The sequence below is a fragment of the Ctenocephalides felis genome, unplaced genomic scaffold (genome assembly GCF_003426905.1).
Source record: "Ctenocephalides felis isolate EL2017-DRISC unplaced genomic scaffold, ASM342690v1 CF-g0.4_SCAFFOLD_01170, whole genome shotgun sequence".
In the NCBI taxonomy this organism is placed as follows: Eukaryota; Metazoa; Arthropoda; class Insecta; order Siphonaptera; family Pulicidae; genus Ctenocephalides; species Ctenocephalides felis.
In genome coordinates this window covers 82,314,794-82,332,600 of record NW_020537324.1, presented here as the reverse complement: position 1 = coordinate 82,332,600, position 17,807 = coordinate 82,314,794, and the positions used below count along the sequence as shown (strand labels likewise).

General features: G+C 26.0%; 1 protein-coding gene across 1 annotated transcript in view; it reads left to right on the top strand.

The window, feature by feature from the left end:
- Positions 1 to 6,204: 6,204 nt before the first annotated feature.
- Positions 6,205 to 17,807, top strand: part of LOC113365677 (neprilysin-2-like) — a 42,224-nt gene continuing 30,621 nt past the window's right edge. The window contains 1 exon segment of the mRNA XM_026607193.1: positions 6,205 to 6,333. Coding sequence (XP_026462978.1) covers positions 6,305 to 6,333 — 29 coding nt within the window. The 5' untranslated portion in view covers positions 6,205 to 6,304.

Genomic DNA, 17,807 nt, shown 5'->3' with positions numbered 1-17,807 from the left:
TTTTTTATCTTATTATATTCGATGATTCAATTTTACAATGACTGTTTTATTGACAATTATCTTTCCGTAAGTTTTTTATTATCGATTTACTTGTTATGAAACATTAAACGACCAATCACATCAACCCTATCCATATAACGTCATTGTCCAATGGCGAATCAGAATTCACGAAAGTCAGGCGTAACAAACTTTCGTTCTATTGTCAGTTTTATGTTGTAACTCCAAATCGCGCCTAAAGAAGTTCCACTTCAAAAATTGTGACAGAAGACACTTTTCGATTTGATCTTTAGTAAGGTATTAATAAAGATTATAGTAAGGATCAAATTTCTTTAAGTCAAAACCGGGACATTTATTTTTAGTTATGAAAATCCGGAACAGAAAAGAGAGGAGGTCTTTAAAATAACAAAAGCCATTTAAATTTGCAAGAGAAAAAACAGTTTTTTTATATAAATCATATTTGCGGGCTTTTAGTGAGAAGTTTATTTATATGTATACGATTATATGTAATACTTGTTTATCTACGATATTATATTAAACCTTATATTTTTCGATCTTATACTTTTCGCTTTTGAGCTTTGTATAAAATTCTATTCCACTTTCTTCATAATTAATTGAAAAAAAAAACAATAGCACTTGTTCGTTTGTTTTCACAATTTTTGGCAATTTGTCTACAAATTTTCGATAAACCTGGGACAAATCCGGGACTAAAGATCTAAATCCGGGACAAATATAGCTTTTAAAAAATCCCGGGACACAAGGTGAAAATCCGGGACATATTTTCAATGTATCTTTATTGAAATTAGTACCTAACTTTTGCCCAGCTCTCCTTTTAACAGAAAACGTGATAGAATCGGATACGTTGGCGATCGTTAAAATCACTTTTACGACAAATGGAGAATAATAAATATAAATATAAAAGATCAATCGTAAACTGTTTCAGTGGGGTAACCGAAACTTGGGAGAAAATCGAGAGATTTCTTCAATAGAGACAAATTGTAATTGAAATGATAGAAGATTGATATACCTATACGTACTATACACACAAATCTCTGGTTTACTATTATAATCGTCTATTCTCTCTTGAGTTGAGATGAATTTTTCTCTTATCTTATGGACCAATTCTCGGATAAGATAAATTTGTTCTGGTAATGCTCTGTTACGGATCATAAAAATTCATTATCTTAAAAGAGAATGGAATAGAAAGTTATGTATTTGCTATGTGATTAAGAGTTTGCTTAAAAAACCTAACTTCACGTATGTGTTATCAAGAAAAGATGCACTTATGATCAAATCGTTACTACTACTTGACGTCTGTGCGTTTTGGAGGTTAGGTTTTATGTGTAAAACGCTTGATCGCACATCAAATACATAATTTTCCATGTCATTCTTTTTTGATACTAGATTTTTATATTTCTCTTATCGAGATGTTATTGTTGATAACTACATATATTTTTATTATTTGTTTACATAATAAAATTGTTTAAAACAATTTAACGAGCCGCAATCCGTTACGCGTAATCTAATAAAAATCTGCAACGAATTAATTTTATTAACAAAATGCGTCAGCGAGAATACGAAACGTGGGAATATATTTAATAAAGTTAATTGTTAATTAGACATGTTTGTTTATTTGTTAAAGATTTGAACTATTTCAAGAATTTTTTAGACCGATAAATAAATCCTTAAGTCTTGCGTGTAAAAAAATGAGAAGTAGATATGCAACTATTTTGGCACTTTATTTTCTTGTTAAATAATTAAATCTTTAAAACTTTTAAAAACTTCTCTTTACTCAAAATGATTCAAGCAAATTCAAAGCTTTACTAGAGCCATTAAATTAAATTTAAGATCCTGATTTATCCTGATGTACAAATTCAAGAAATTTGAAGCGACCAAAATGTATTTACCACTAAATAATTTTTACCAAGGTATTTTACGAGATTTTTACATGGTACAAGATCCATACAATAAAGCCAAAACAATTACTGAATGTCCTAAGTGTGACATATTGTTATTAATTTATTTTATTTTATTCATTTATTTATTAAAATAGCAATCAAGATGCAATTTAATCTTATAAGCTTATATATTGTAACACAAACGAGAGGAATCGAAAGAAAAAAAATAATAATAGAAGAAAGAAAAAAAAGAAATAATTATCTAGAGTTTACTCCAATGATTGAAGCCTAGTGTTTTATTTAAGGGTTATTAACAATGTTAAAAAAAAATTTAAAAAAATCTCATTAGAGAGGAGGACCTTCATGCAAGATTCAATATGAGCACATAAACTTATAAAAGTTAATTCTATTTCTGATTGTTTAAAATAATAATAAAAGAAATTAGGAGCAAGTTAAAAACTAAGATTTTTTCTCAAAAAATGATATTTTTTTTTACATCAAAACTATAAAGATATAATGATGGCCTAATATATAATATTTAATTTTGTAATTCGGCTATTATTACTACTATATATTTATATTTTGATTATTAATAGTATTGAACAACAGATTCAAATTTAAATTCGGTGGATTTTTTTAATAAAAGCCACAGCAAAGCGCGGCCGGGTCTATTAGTATATATATATATATATATATATATATAATTTATAATATATAATTTATGTTACGCATCTATTACAAAATCAAGGAAGAGACACACATATAGTTTTTTGCTAGTTATAAACAATCAGATTTCCACTCCGTCTAAATTAATAAAATAGGCCGTTATATAATATAAACATTAAATCTTTCATATAAATAGTTTATAAATTGCAATTTGCAATAAAAATTTAGTTGTTTAATTGATGTTTACACTTATGCAACTCCTTTGCGTTTTACATGTGTTTCAAATTTAAACAAATTTTAAATGACACGAATATAAACTATTTTAACTTAAAATTCGTAATGGTGCTCTCTCTCTCACACACACACATATATATATATAATATATATATATATGTGTGTGTGTGTGTGTGTATATATGTATATATGTATATATGATATTTCTTTTGGCATATAAAGATCGCACAAATGCCCATCCAGTGTATTACTAGGTCAAACAAAAGTAAGCAAACGCCATACTATCCGATATTATGATATTCAGTTTCGCAGATTTCATTTCTACCAGATACAGAAAATGTATACAATTACATATATACATATATATATATATATATATATATACGATGTATAAATCATATATACATGTGTATCAGAACATTTAATTAAATTTTGCAAGTGCATAGTTTAAGCGTTTTATCGACGTTACTGCAAAAACTTGTTCTCACGTTATTCACTATGTTCTATATAGAAATATACATATATACATAAATTTATATATATATATATATATATACATATATATATATTTAAATAGATCATCATTCCAAGTGCTTGGATCGATCAGAACCAATACTAAAAAAATATAGAGTAAAAAGAGTATCTTATTATTTATAAGTTAATTCAATATCGACCTGAAAGATTAAATCTCGGAATTCGCGAGTGGAAAGGGTTAAAAGAGAACTTACGACCTGATCCTTGACCTGAGAAGGTAAAAGAGCAAAGAGCGCGATAACTAGTTTTTGGGGAAGACAGGTCTAGCGATTTCAAAATTTTGAAAATACATCGAAATTTCCAAAAAATTTAAATTTCAGAATTTTCAAAAAAAAAATTGCAAAATGAAAAAAAGACTTTTTGTACTTCGACAACGAATATTGTCGACTTTTTGTATTTCGACAATGAATGAATATTGGATTTCATTAAAATTTTGGTAAATATACAAAGTTTTTAACAATTTTAACTATATTCTTATTCAGATCAGTTAATTTTAACTTTGCAATTCCGTTTCATAATATTTATATAATAAAAGTAATAAGCCATCGATCACGTGATCGATTTTTAAGAATTTTTGGATCCAAAATTTTAACCAACACCATGAGTATTTTCAATACCTAGAAAAAACGTAACATTTTTGGATTTTCTTTTTTGAAAAATTTGGTTTTTTCATTCAGATTTAGGTAAAAAATAAATACCCTTGATATTTTATATACTAGACTTTTATATCCATTAATTACGTGAGGTTTTTGAGGGATGGAGGGTTCAACAAAAAATCACGTGTATTTGTTTTTTACCTGTTTTTTTAAAAAAAATATCCAAACATTTTCAGAAAAAATCGATGATCCCCCTCCCCGAACAAACATCTTTAGCTGTGAGAAAAAAGTGTGAAATTTTGGATTTTTTTGAAAATGTTTGAATTTGTATATGTATTGTGTATTTATTTTTTACATGATTTTTTTTAAAAAATATCCAAACATTTAAAAAAATCATGATCGATTTTTTAAGGATTTTTGATCCCTCCCCTGCCCTTGGTGATACGTGGTTATATTCAAAATTACCCACCTTCTTCATCAAACATCTTCAGTTACGAGAAAAAATGTAAAATTTTGGATTTTTTTTGAAACTATTTGAATTTTAAAAAAATCCGGTAAAAAATAAATACACGGTGATATCTTACTATACCCCTCCCTCCCCCACGTGATGTTTGTTAAATTCCTTCTCGCCCTAAAAACCTCATATGATTAACGGACGCCCCCCAAGGGCTATTTGCACTTGAAAACATATTGCAATCTAAATTTCCAAGTGAAAACCTATGTCACTACTGCTTGATATCAGGCTGCTCGAAGCACCGGTACTTCTGATTGAAATCCCACCGTTGTAACCACTTGAAAAGGATAGACAAACAAAATAAGAAGCAATTATTCAAAAAGTTAATTACAAATCTTGGTTAACTAGAAAGAAAAATAATAAAAAGATCCGCTTGAAACATCAATTAAAGAAGTCACGATATCTGATCATCCGGCTCGAAGGACCATTTTATGGAGCGCATTCAAAAAATACTAAAGTATATTTAATTAAAACTCAATAATTGACTAATTTACGATGATTTATTAGACATGATCTATAATATTATTTTTATACAACTTTTGTCTTTTATCTGGGGGCGAGTCTTAAAAAAAATTTAAACCAAAAATTCCTTTCCTGTGCCTGTTCCTGCCCTCACTCTCTTTCCTATACTGATACATGGATACAAAGAGGTGCTTATCAGGGACTATATAAACGCACGGATAGCGCCGCGCGAACCAGTCGACGCGACACACGCGACGTGAACGGATATAGTAATAAACAAAAATACAAAATTAATAACAATTATTATTAAAAAAAAGTTTATAAGTCGGTATGGATTTGAAAATGCTGACGAAATAATTACATTGTGAGTTTGTACTGGACTTATAATAGTGATGACTTATTTGATATTTAATACTTAATATTTAATACATAAATAATTAAATTCAAATAGTTATAATTTAAGTTTAAACTAGTTGTGTATTGTCTAAAGTGTCTCAAAGAGATTTCTGTACTGTAAACAAATTGATGATGGTTATTAAATTAAAACAAAAAAGATTTTAAATAAAATAAAAAAAATTATATTTGATAGAATAATTGCTAAATAAAACTATTTGAATAATAATATTATAATAATATAAGATAATATTTTTTTCTAATATAATATAATATAAAATTTGTTGTCTTTAAGACTATTACAAAAATGCTAAATCTAATTTTATGTCCCGTACATTTAAATTGATGTTAAATTTTGTGCAATATTTATAAATTTTGCATTTTTTTGATATTCATATAGAAAACTTTTTTTTTAATTGATACAAAATAATAACTAAATTAAATTAAATTTTGTTTTAATTTGATAAAACTATTAGATTAAATTTAAACAAAATAATAAATAGATCTATATAATTTAAACAATTATTTTTTCACATTTAGAATAAATTTTAAATTTAATAAATAAATAAAATAAATTTCAAATTTTAAATAAATCCAAAAATGTTCAAGTTTTTTAATGAACTTTAAAACTTGAAGTTTTATAAATAAAATATATATGCTGAAGATGTATAAAACTTTACATAAATATAATAAATTATATACTTAATTATAACAATAATATAATAAATTATAATTTTATAAATATAAATTAAAAAAAAGTTTTTAACTAGTTTAAATTGTAATTTTTATAACTATAAATTTTAAAAAAAAGTTTTTTTATAACTAAAAACATGTTACAATGTAACATTTTATTAATTCGAGTTTTGTATTTTCAGATAATATTAATTTAATTTTAATAGTTCTGGCTGTGTTTAATTTGTTATATTAAGTGCTAAAATATTAAGTTTGAGTGTTTCTCAAACTTTAGTGACGCTTTTTATTGTTGAAAACTTTTTAAAATTGATTTCGAAATGACAAATATGAAACAGACTGTGATTAGGTGAGTTGATAAAGAATTATTTATTTAAATAAAAGACAATTTTATTAAAAATTATTATTTTATCCTGAATTCAAAATATTATATTTATATAAATATTATAATCATTACAACATATTTATAATAATATTTTTATAAATTTTAATAATATTATTTATTATTGGAATATTTTTAATTATCATTGTTATGGTTCTTATTAGTATTGTTATTTATAATTATTTTTAATTATGAATAACATATAGTGAAAATTATTATATTTTATTATTTTTAATTATTCAAATATTAATAAATATTTGTATAATAAGTATAAATTGATGCAAAATAATAATAATAAGTATAAATAATTATTAAAACAATTTGTTTACTAAATATTTTGTATTCGTTCATAACACTTTGTTTGTATTATTAATAATAATAATGAGTAAAAAGTGATCTTTATAAACTTGGACCTGCCTTCAGACAAAGCACGAATAATAATAATAATTATAACAGTAATAATAAGTGAAAAAATATTAAATAAACTTTGATAAACTAATAAATCTTTGTATAAACTCTAATGATACTAATAAAAAATTATTCCAATAATAAAATAAAAAACTTCCTACTACTACTAACTAGTCTCGGGTTCTATCCCAACCTCAGCTTGCTCGATATCAAGCAGTATGATAAGAAATTTCTACTTGAAGTCATAGATTTCATAGGGGGCATTGCTGCAACATATATAAACGCCAAGACTATCATATATACATATAGTAGAGATAGGTGGTTGACCATTGGGTTGCCCTGACGAGAAAAATTCTACGTTAGAACTCACAATAGCATATAACATGTATTTCTGATAGCTGTTTAGAGAATTAATAAACAGTATTTTTACGAAATTCCACTCAATTTAGACGATAGTTTAGTATGATAACAAATTTTCACTTAAGGTCATAGATCTCAAATATAATTTCAAGCCTATAGGAGGCATTGCTGCAACGTATTTAAACGTCAACACCATTATAAATATGTATCCCGTAATATATACATATAGTTTACACATTACAAAAAAATGTGATCGACCATTGGGTTGCCTCCATTGAAAAAAATTCTACGTCAGGACCTATAATAGCATATAACACGTATTTTTTATCCCTGTTTACAAAAATAATATAAACAGTATATTTATATGTTATTAACTTACCGTAGGGTAGTTATAGTAATGGGCCGAAAATCGAAAATGAAAATTTTTGCATTTCTCGTTTTAACAAAATAATTGATTTTGGAAAAAAAAATTGTTTCTAATTTTTTTTTCAAAAAATATTTTTGTAATTTTGGATTAAAAATTCAAAAATTACCCAGGCTAAGTACAGTCTAAGCGCCACTTTGGTACAAATGTTTACCCAAGTGCGTTTAGACTGTTTATGTACTGGAGCACTTTTCCAATTTTGTGAAAAACTATTGAAAAATGTGAAAATGCCGCCAAGCTAAGCGCAGTATAAGTGAAAATGTCGCACAGAATTATTTGCAAATGCGTTTAGACTGTGACGATACGGGAGAACTTTTTCAATTTCGTTCAAATTAGGCAACTATTTTTTTTTTAAATTGAATTCGGAATGAAATGACGATTGTTAATGTTCTCGAGATAAATTTATGATTTACATTTGATTTGCTTAGATATAACAATAAGATAGCAAAAATAATGAAAGTTACACAGTATTTGTAATAATATATTTGAAAACGTTTAAAGTTTCTCGAATATTTCATTACGGTACGGGAAGTTCCAGCAATTTTCCATAAGGCACGATGCCATACAGCACTAGTTAACACTATTTTTACCAAATTCCGACAGGAAATAAACAAAGGTGTGATTCCATTCCATTCAATAAATCCATTATCTATCGTTTCCGTGTAATTCTTTATCATCAGGTAACTCTCTCATTGACAGTCTCTGTCATTGTTCTATTTCGCAAGAGCTGGCAACACTGCCACACGTTTGCGATAAGTTTGTTTGATATATTTTTCGTAATAGTGTTGTTTCATTTTGTTTATAAATTATACAGTATATGGTTTATTGTTTATTAATTGTGTATTTATGTTTTTTTGTTCATAACGGAGATTGCCCGCGCGTTTTTGAGACCATTGTTTTTATTAAACAGTTTTTAGAACGAACAATGATAATAGACATATGTGTGTATATATGTATATATATTTATTTATATATATATATATATATATATATATATATATATATATATTCCTTTTTACGGGTGTATGATACGACACTTCTTCTAAACGGTTATTCTAATTTTGATAAATCTTTTTAGAGTTTGTCAAAGGATTTTTTTAAGATTTAAGATTTAAATATACATTTAATGTGAAGATTTCTTTTTTCTGAACTTGTATAATTTTTAAAATAATTTTTAAAATTATTTATTATTCTATGTGCATTTATACGCATCATAGTTTATTCAAATTTTTCAAAGAATTTACATTTTACTTCTGAAACATTTTTTTTTTTAAATCTGTGATTTTCTTAGAAAGAATTTGGAATTCAATATTATACTTAAAGCACTCAGTAGAATATTAGAATTTGGGCATGTTACTTTCTGAAGATACAAATCAGATACTAAAATAAATTTAACTTTGTTAAATTATTTTCAGAACTAGTGGTGCATGACATCGTGCCTTAAGGCAAATTGCCGAAACTTCCCTTATCAGAATTTAAAAAAATATTGACCAATGATCAATAACAATTGTTTAAATTTTAACAATATTCTCAAAGATATAATTATAATTACTATATCTGTATTCGTTCATATAATATAATATATAGTGGCGATCTTATCGCTCAAAACTCAAAACTTGAAAATGTTTACATTAAGAAAAGATCGGAATGAATCCAACTGAGGATATATTTCTTACGATTGCAATAACGCGTATGAAATATATACATTTTTAAACTGAAATGTGAATTTAAAATTGAAGAAAAAAAATTCTGGAAATTTTGAAATTTGTTAAACCGTATAAGTGAACTTTCGAAATTAAAAATCTTGGTACGGAACCCAACAGAATTTTAACATTTGTTCTATTATTAAAGTCTCTATAAAGTATATGATAATTTGATGTGCATATCAAAGCATTTAAGATCATTTTAGACTGCTAAATATCATTGTTGTTTACATTTTCTTCAGTATCTCCAAAACCGCTAGACCTGCCTTACCTTAAAAATTTATTCAATTCTTCATTTCATCAATACAAGTAAATTTTTTTTAAATCATTAAAATATATAAACTTTTTGCGCCGTATTTTTGAGATGGCTGGACCTGCCTTTACCAAGAACTAATCAGCACGTCTCCTCATCAGTAACAATCGAATGTTTTTTGAATCATTTGAATCGGTTGATCGATGCGCCTGAAATCGTGGACGAAAAATTGTATCCAAACATATACACACACATATGGAACATACATTCATTTTGTCTAATGTATGCCGAAAATGTTCAGAAACCTTTGAAACGTAAATATATGCAAAACTTTTCATTTTAAATTTTTTTGCGATTACTATAACTTACCCAACGGGAAGCTAATTAATATATATTCATTTGACAAAATTTTAAAATCAAATTCTGTATTTTGTATTTGTAGAATTTAATATTTATATATAGAAATGCTTAGTAAAATATTATATTTTATGTCATATTATGAAATATCACCTATTCCAAATATAAAGTCATGTATTTCTAAATAATTTTCTATGATTTATAACAGTGTAAATTAATTATTTAAAAAAATCTTTAACCGGTGCTGTTCAATTTTTGGCGTTTTTATTAAAAACTTAACCCTTTCTACTCGGATTCCGGCAAAATTCATATAAATCTCGGAATTAGCGAGTGGAAAGGGTTAACTTGGCCATAGAGTTTTTGGTCGAAAATCCTATAATTTCATAGGCCTACTAAATGTGGTTGATTTTTAAAAATTTTATGTGAGATCAATATTGTTTACCTATATGGGAACCATATTGATAAATATTATTTACCCCATATTATGCTAAGGGGCTAAATCTCAATTATCATCGATTAAGTCGATTATTTAGACATATGAGGAAGTTCTTGTACCTTTCCTTAATCAAAAGTGTCACTTGCACCTAGTTAATCTTTTTTTTCACCAATTTTGCAAAAATCCGTCACTGTTTTTCGCAAATCATCTATATTTGCCATAAAGGTTAGCAAATATCATCGAACATTCGCGCGGGCGCGCCTTCTAACCCACTTTAGAAAAATTCAGAACGATTTCTAACAAAACTATTCTACCAATACACTGTATCACTATTATTATTATTACTATTATTATTATTGTTACTATTACTATTATTATGGTTGTTGTTCGCATGGACGATTCGATTTGTAACAGACACATTATTTTCTACTCCATTTGCGAAAAGAATTGATTTATGCAATGATTTTTTTCATAGAGCGTGCATAATAATAAATATTATCTATGGGATCAAAGATTATTATGTAATGATGCAGAATGAAAGTTCTGGTTTATAAAAAAATATTTATAGTTGCATCATAACTATATGTATTATGGAAACAAATACTTGATTTTTTTATTTACTTATTTAGTATGGATAATACATAAAGTCAATTCGAAAGATGCCATTTTGGGTGAATTGTGATGATTAGATTTTGGTAAAGATGAGGTCGTTCCTTTGTAATTAATTGTAGACCTTTTTTTGGAAATTTCAATAAAACATTGTATGACAATAGATGATCTTAACGAACATATTTAAATACTATGAGCTTATAAAAATTGATTTAATTATAAAAAATATTAATATTTAGAATAATGGGACACGTCAAAAAATTGTCAAAATTTTTAAGCTTTCTAAATCTGAATTCTTATTGATTAAATCGATTATTTATATATATCGGGAAATTTACACAAGTAGGTTGATCTATCAATTTGCTTTAAAGTTTATTATGCCATACACCACTAGTTTAATTTAATAAATCGTAAATCTTTTCTGTTCTATATATGAGAATAGTACAATCACTTCATGCCAAGGTGATGTGAACAAGAATCATTGTATATATATATATATATATATATATATATATATATATATATATACACGTATACAAAAAGATTTATAATGATAAAGTTATGCAACAATATAAATAGATGAAGGCGATGGATTAATTATTGAATGAATAAAGTTGATTGACACTTTAATGATAAACCTAATGATATAAAACACTAATAAGTTTTGTTATCAACTAGTTGAAAGTTTTTTGCCTTGTGGCAAGTTGCATGAACTTCCAGATATGTGTAAATAATCGATTTAATCAAACCTGCCTGTCGACCTGTCTACTTTTCTACATTTATCTCTTATATAAAAATAAGTCGGGTTTTCCTTCCTGACGATGTAACTCCAGAACGCACGAACCGATTTCGACGATTTTGCATTCGTTGGAAAAGTCTCGGACTCCGTGAGGTTTATAGCAAACAAAATTAAAGAAAGATTTTGACAGAAAAACGGAAAACCCTTTTTTTCACATGCAGCGCCATCTCTGATAAATAATTTTTTGACTGCTACTCATTTGTTTGACAGCTACTCATTGTTCTCTGCTCAGTTAATTTCATGTGACAAAACGGCATTGTGTTCACTGTGAAATTGTGCAAAAAAGTAAAAAAAATAAGTTTCTAACATTTCAATTGGAAACCATCAAATCAATCACGTGTATTGTGCAAATTTTTATTCAATTTCAACAGCAGGCAATTTTTTTCTTCATCTTTTATTCACCAAATGAAATATTATACCTGTATACTATTCTACTGTATAGCTGTCTGCCTATGAACCAATAATTCAGTTTGTATATAAATCATTAATAATTAAGATTTGCGAAGATTTTAATTGACCAGCAAATGTCAATATAGGTTAGGTATTACGTTTTTTAGAATTCTAGAATTTTCTAAAGTTTTTAGAAGTCAAGAAAATATTCAAGATATAAATAATACTTCAATTTAAATAATCCATTATGATTTTAAATCTGTTTGATGTTCTTGAAAATTCTTGGATTTTTCCATTAAATACAAAAATATTTTTGATATAAAAAAATTGCAAAAAATGTATATATTAACTATGTACAGCGTTTTTGCTTTTCCTAATGTTTATCCTTTGCTTAATGTTACTCACAACTTGTATTAACTTTATTATTTTTAATATTTCTGAAATCGTGTCACATTCGTGTGTCGATTCTTATCAAAGACAATTATTTTAATTGTGTTTTTACTTTTAGTTCCGCCAACTGTCATCGTAGTTAATAGAACAATTTAAAGAATTAAAACTAAACGACTTATTAGATATTTCCTCATTTGATGACATCTTATTTTTTTGAATTGAACGAAACTGAACGTTCTACACCTGGTAAAAAACGACGAAAAATATTGTAAGGGAAGAAGGACACATCCTCGCCTCCTGCCCTCGTTGATTTAGTCGACATATCATTTTTTATTAACAATTTAAAATATCTAGACTATTTAGAAAAATAAGCCTGTAAAATTTAATGCATTTTGCTGTTTTTTCTATCTTATTTAGTTGGCTTCTAATTGACATTTACTGAAATATTAATTTCATCTAATATTATTATAATTATCAATATGGTTGAGGTACGACTTAGGCAACTTTGTCCAAAGTTTACTAAATCAGTAGTAGTTTTAAGTGCACGTGGATAAATTCAAAACAAATAGTAAATTCTTTATGAACAAAACTTTGGAAAACACGACAAGTCACTTCGCGTAGCCATTATGAAACTTTTAGACTTTTTTAAGTTGTTTATTTCTGAAACGTTGCAAACAAAATGCATTAGTTATCTATAAATATATATATATATATATATATGTGTATATATATATACAAAAGTATTGGAATTTTTAAATAGTTTCGCTTGCAGGATGTCATTTATCTCTTGTACCTTTTAAAATGTCAGATTATTTTAAAACAAATATTTATTTTCGAAGTTTTTAAGAGCTTTACTGGAATGTTGATAAGTGCCGAATTTAAATATTTTTACAAATCGTTTATCTGATATAAATCAATAAAGTAAATTAAAATCAACTACACGATGCCAAAACAAATTTTTATTTCTTACAATAATAATATGTTTTTATTTCGAAAATAATTATTTATACACATTATACGAGTATATAGTAGCCACTTCTCATATAAAATAGATTTGTTATGTTACCGGATAATCATATGATCGAGCCATTTATAATTCATGAAAAAGAAAAATAAAGAAATATTATAAGGAAATTAAAGACAAAGAAGACTGAAGATTTATATAAAGATATTTTAATTATAATCGTTATTATATTAATGAAATAGTCAAATGAAATGTATATACAAATATGAAAACTGTTTTTATAATCTCTCATACCAGGCACCTCTGTCTGACTGAGATATAAAAATAATGTATATATATATATATATAAATAAAAAAAAATTATACTACATCGACTTTTAAAACTTAACCTCAAAATAGTTGTTATTGTTAACTCTTAGGATAACATGTGCGTGAAGTCGAATTTTGATACGAATAAAAGCTTGGAATAATTCTATTAATATAAATATTATATATACATGTGTGTATGTATATGTATATCTGTGTATGTATATTAGGGTGGTCCTTAAAATGGTCATTTTCGAATTTCTTTGCTCCCAGGGGCTCAAATGGTTCCAAATAGATAAAAAACAATTCTCTGAAAGTTTTAGCTCTTAATATTAACGTTTAGATAGAGCGCAATTCAATCAAAGTTTGTATGGAAAGAGCATGGAAAAATTTTCAAAAATTTTAAAAATGTATTCTAGATGTAATTTAGCAAACAAATGAATGAATAAATCTCATTCAATTATCGCTAAGTTGTACCTAAAACATTTTTTTTTAATTTTCAAAAAATTTTCCATGCTCTTTCCATACAAACTTTGATTGAATTGCGCTCTATCTAAACGTTAATATTAAGAGCTAAAACTTTCAGAGAATTGTTTTTTATCTATTTGGAACCATTTGAGCCCCTGGGAGCAAAGAAATTCGAAAATGACCATTTTAAGGACCACCCTAATGTATATATTTGTAGTTTGTCGTCGTAATGATCTCGGGGACACCTTTCTCTACGATTAGCGGCTTTTAGAAACCAGTTGGGAGAAATTTCTAATTTATGTTCCGATTCCTATAGTTGCTCAATCGGATATAAATAAATATAAACACACATGTATATATATATATATATATATATATATAAAGTTTAAACAAATAAATCAAATTAATATTTTACAAAATTTTACTACCTATGGTTAAGAAGAACCTTAACCATTTTATATACAGCTCTCACTCTTTATTATTGTTTCATATTATTACATATAATAAAATTGCATGAGGAATATTTATTTCAAAAATATATAAATGTTATTTTTTGGAATTCAATTCAAATTCACATTACATTTTTACTATGTTTTTTTACCCGTGGGTATAGTATTCATCATTGGATATGATTTTGCAAAGAATAATTAATTTTGAATGAATATAAAAATAAGTTCATAATTGTGTGACAAAAAAAGAGGAAAGAAAAATTATTGTTTGGAAATTAACGATATACCTGTATTATTTGCAACATGCAGTACAGTGAAAAAGTCATAAAACCAGATATAATAATTCTTAATTTTTCATTATTAGCTTTGATATTAAAATTTTTAAAAATTAATTAAAGTAAAAAAAGTAAATAAAATAAAGTAAAGCGTTTTCTATTCGTATAAAAATATATGAATGAATTAATTAATAAAAAATTAAATAAGTGATAAATTAATATATAATAAAAATAAAGATATGAATCAGCAGTTGAATTAATACATGATTGTTATGAATAAATTGATAAATGTATAAAGAAATAATTGAATTAATATAAAAAAAATATTATAAAAAATGCAATCATTTAAGCAATTAATTAATAAGATGAATTAATAAATACAAATATTTTATATTTAATATTTCACGTCCTATTTATCAAGTTCACAATTTCAATTTTTAGTATGTAAGGATCTATATATGTATATGTATGTATAATTACATTTTTTTTTTAATTTCGCAATTTCCTATCGAACTTTCGCAAAAATGGTATTTGTCCTTGTTGTCATTGTTGTGTAATTAGAAAATTTGAATGGATAATGATTATTTAATATTTATTAGAAATCTGTGTTGATGTTGATGTCGTGATCATTAATGTGGTTAATTGTAATTAATGTCATTCTTTGATTAAATTGTCACCACAAGATATAATATATATACATTTATATATACATACATAATTACATACATATATATATACGAGGTCTGTTCAAAAAGTACCCGGAATTTTCGTTTTTTCAAAAAAATATTTATTTATTCGTCTACATTAATGTGGTCCCCTTCAAAGTAGTCCCCCCCAGATATAATACACTTATGCCAGCGTTTTTTCCAATTTTCGAAGCACCCTCGATATTCACTTTTTGATATGTCCTTGAGCACTCTCAGCGATTCGGCCTTTATTTCTTCAATCGAGGAAAACCGCCGTCCTTTCATGGGTCTCTTCAACTTTGGGAATAGGAAAAAGTCACACGGAGCCATATCTGGTGAATTTTTGCACTTTGCAACACTTTATTTCATTTTTTACGCAAAATTTAATACAAATTCTTTGACTTTTCAATTCTTCCATTGTAAAAATCGCCGAGCTCAGAAAAACACGTCGAACCTTAGCGACTACCACAGACAAAGTAAACAGTGAATATAGCTGAAAATTTCATCATACTTTAGGGGCATGTATACCAACACAATAAAAAAAAAATTTTGACAATCAGACACTCCAGACCCGCGAAATTTAATTATTAGTAATTCCGGGTACTTTTTGAACACACCTCGTATATATATATATATATATATATATATATATATATATATATTTATATATATATATAATAAACATATATTCAATTTATTTAGCAGCCAATTCGTCGAGGCAAAAATGGTACTTAAATTGATTTTCAATCTTTATTTATACGTTTCGACCCTTGATATGTGTCATCATTTAGTAAATCATACCAGATACAAAAGCAAATCATAAAATTTGTAAAAAAATATTAAGAAAAAGACAAATTTCAACTATAAGCCTTCTTTGGTTCTAAAAAATTATTAATTGCAAAAATTTTCAAATGACCCCAGTAGAAATGCATCATGGCCAGAGGGGTAAAAAATCGTGGCGCAATATTCAAATCTTGTTTTTAGATGGACAATATTTGTTTTCAAAATTATGGGAAATTTTGAAAATGCATGCGAAAACTGTTTTATATGATTTATTACAAATAAAAAACATGTTTTCCATCTGATTTACACGTCTAATTTTATATTTACACGAATAATATATAATTTTTAAACTAGGGCGTAATGGAAGCTTTTTTTGGGCGACCAAGATTCGTTTCTTCAATATTATCGAACTTGGGAAATACATGGTATTTATAAGGGTCACGAAAAAATTAACTTTAAATATTGAAGCCTTTGAAATGTCATATGCTCGATTGTAATTAATAGTTTGATACATTTTTTTTATAAATCCAATATAAAGAACTATATATATATATATATATATACATGTATATTTATACAATATATGCACAAACAGTAAATTTTATTAAAATATTCGATAATTATGATAATATAAATTAATGTTATGATGGCATAATAAAAAGATGCGGCCAAGAACCCACGGGCGGCCCGAGATCAATATGCTAATTTCTAATATCATTGATGGACAAATAATTATTTTTATATACATATAGGCTCCACTTTTCAATAAACTTATTATTAGATTTTTCTGATTTTATCTTACTACTTTATTATAGTAAAATAAAAGAAAAACACAATCTGTTAAATATAAAATTAAATTAGTACAAATTATTAAGCAAATTTAAGTTACATATTTTTGCCACGTGTATTTAAAAAAAATCTCATGGATTAGATTAAGTATATTATTTGTATATCGGATCAAATCACACCTAGTTCTTTAAGATTATGTATATATATATTTCAATTATTTATATAATAACGTTCAATTATTTTATTAATTCTAAAAATATTTTATAACTTAATCGTAAGAGATTTGGCCTTGCAACCAAGATGTTCATGGTTCATTTTCTTTCTTGGGAAGTCTGATAACAAGCAGCAGTAATTTTGGGTTTTAACTCAAAAATTTAGATCTAAAGGGGCGTCGGTCAATTTTTAATTGATCAGGATTTCATGGGAATACTTAAAATTATGCCCCCTTTCTCATCACTTGCATTTTTAGTACCTAGAGCAATTTTTTTTTTTATTCAACAATATATTTACAACTGTCCTACATAGACATTAAGTAAATCTTTTGGCAATTATATGTAAAAATGACATCGATATATAAATAGTGACAAATACA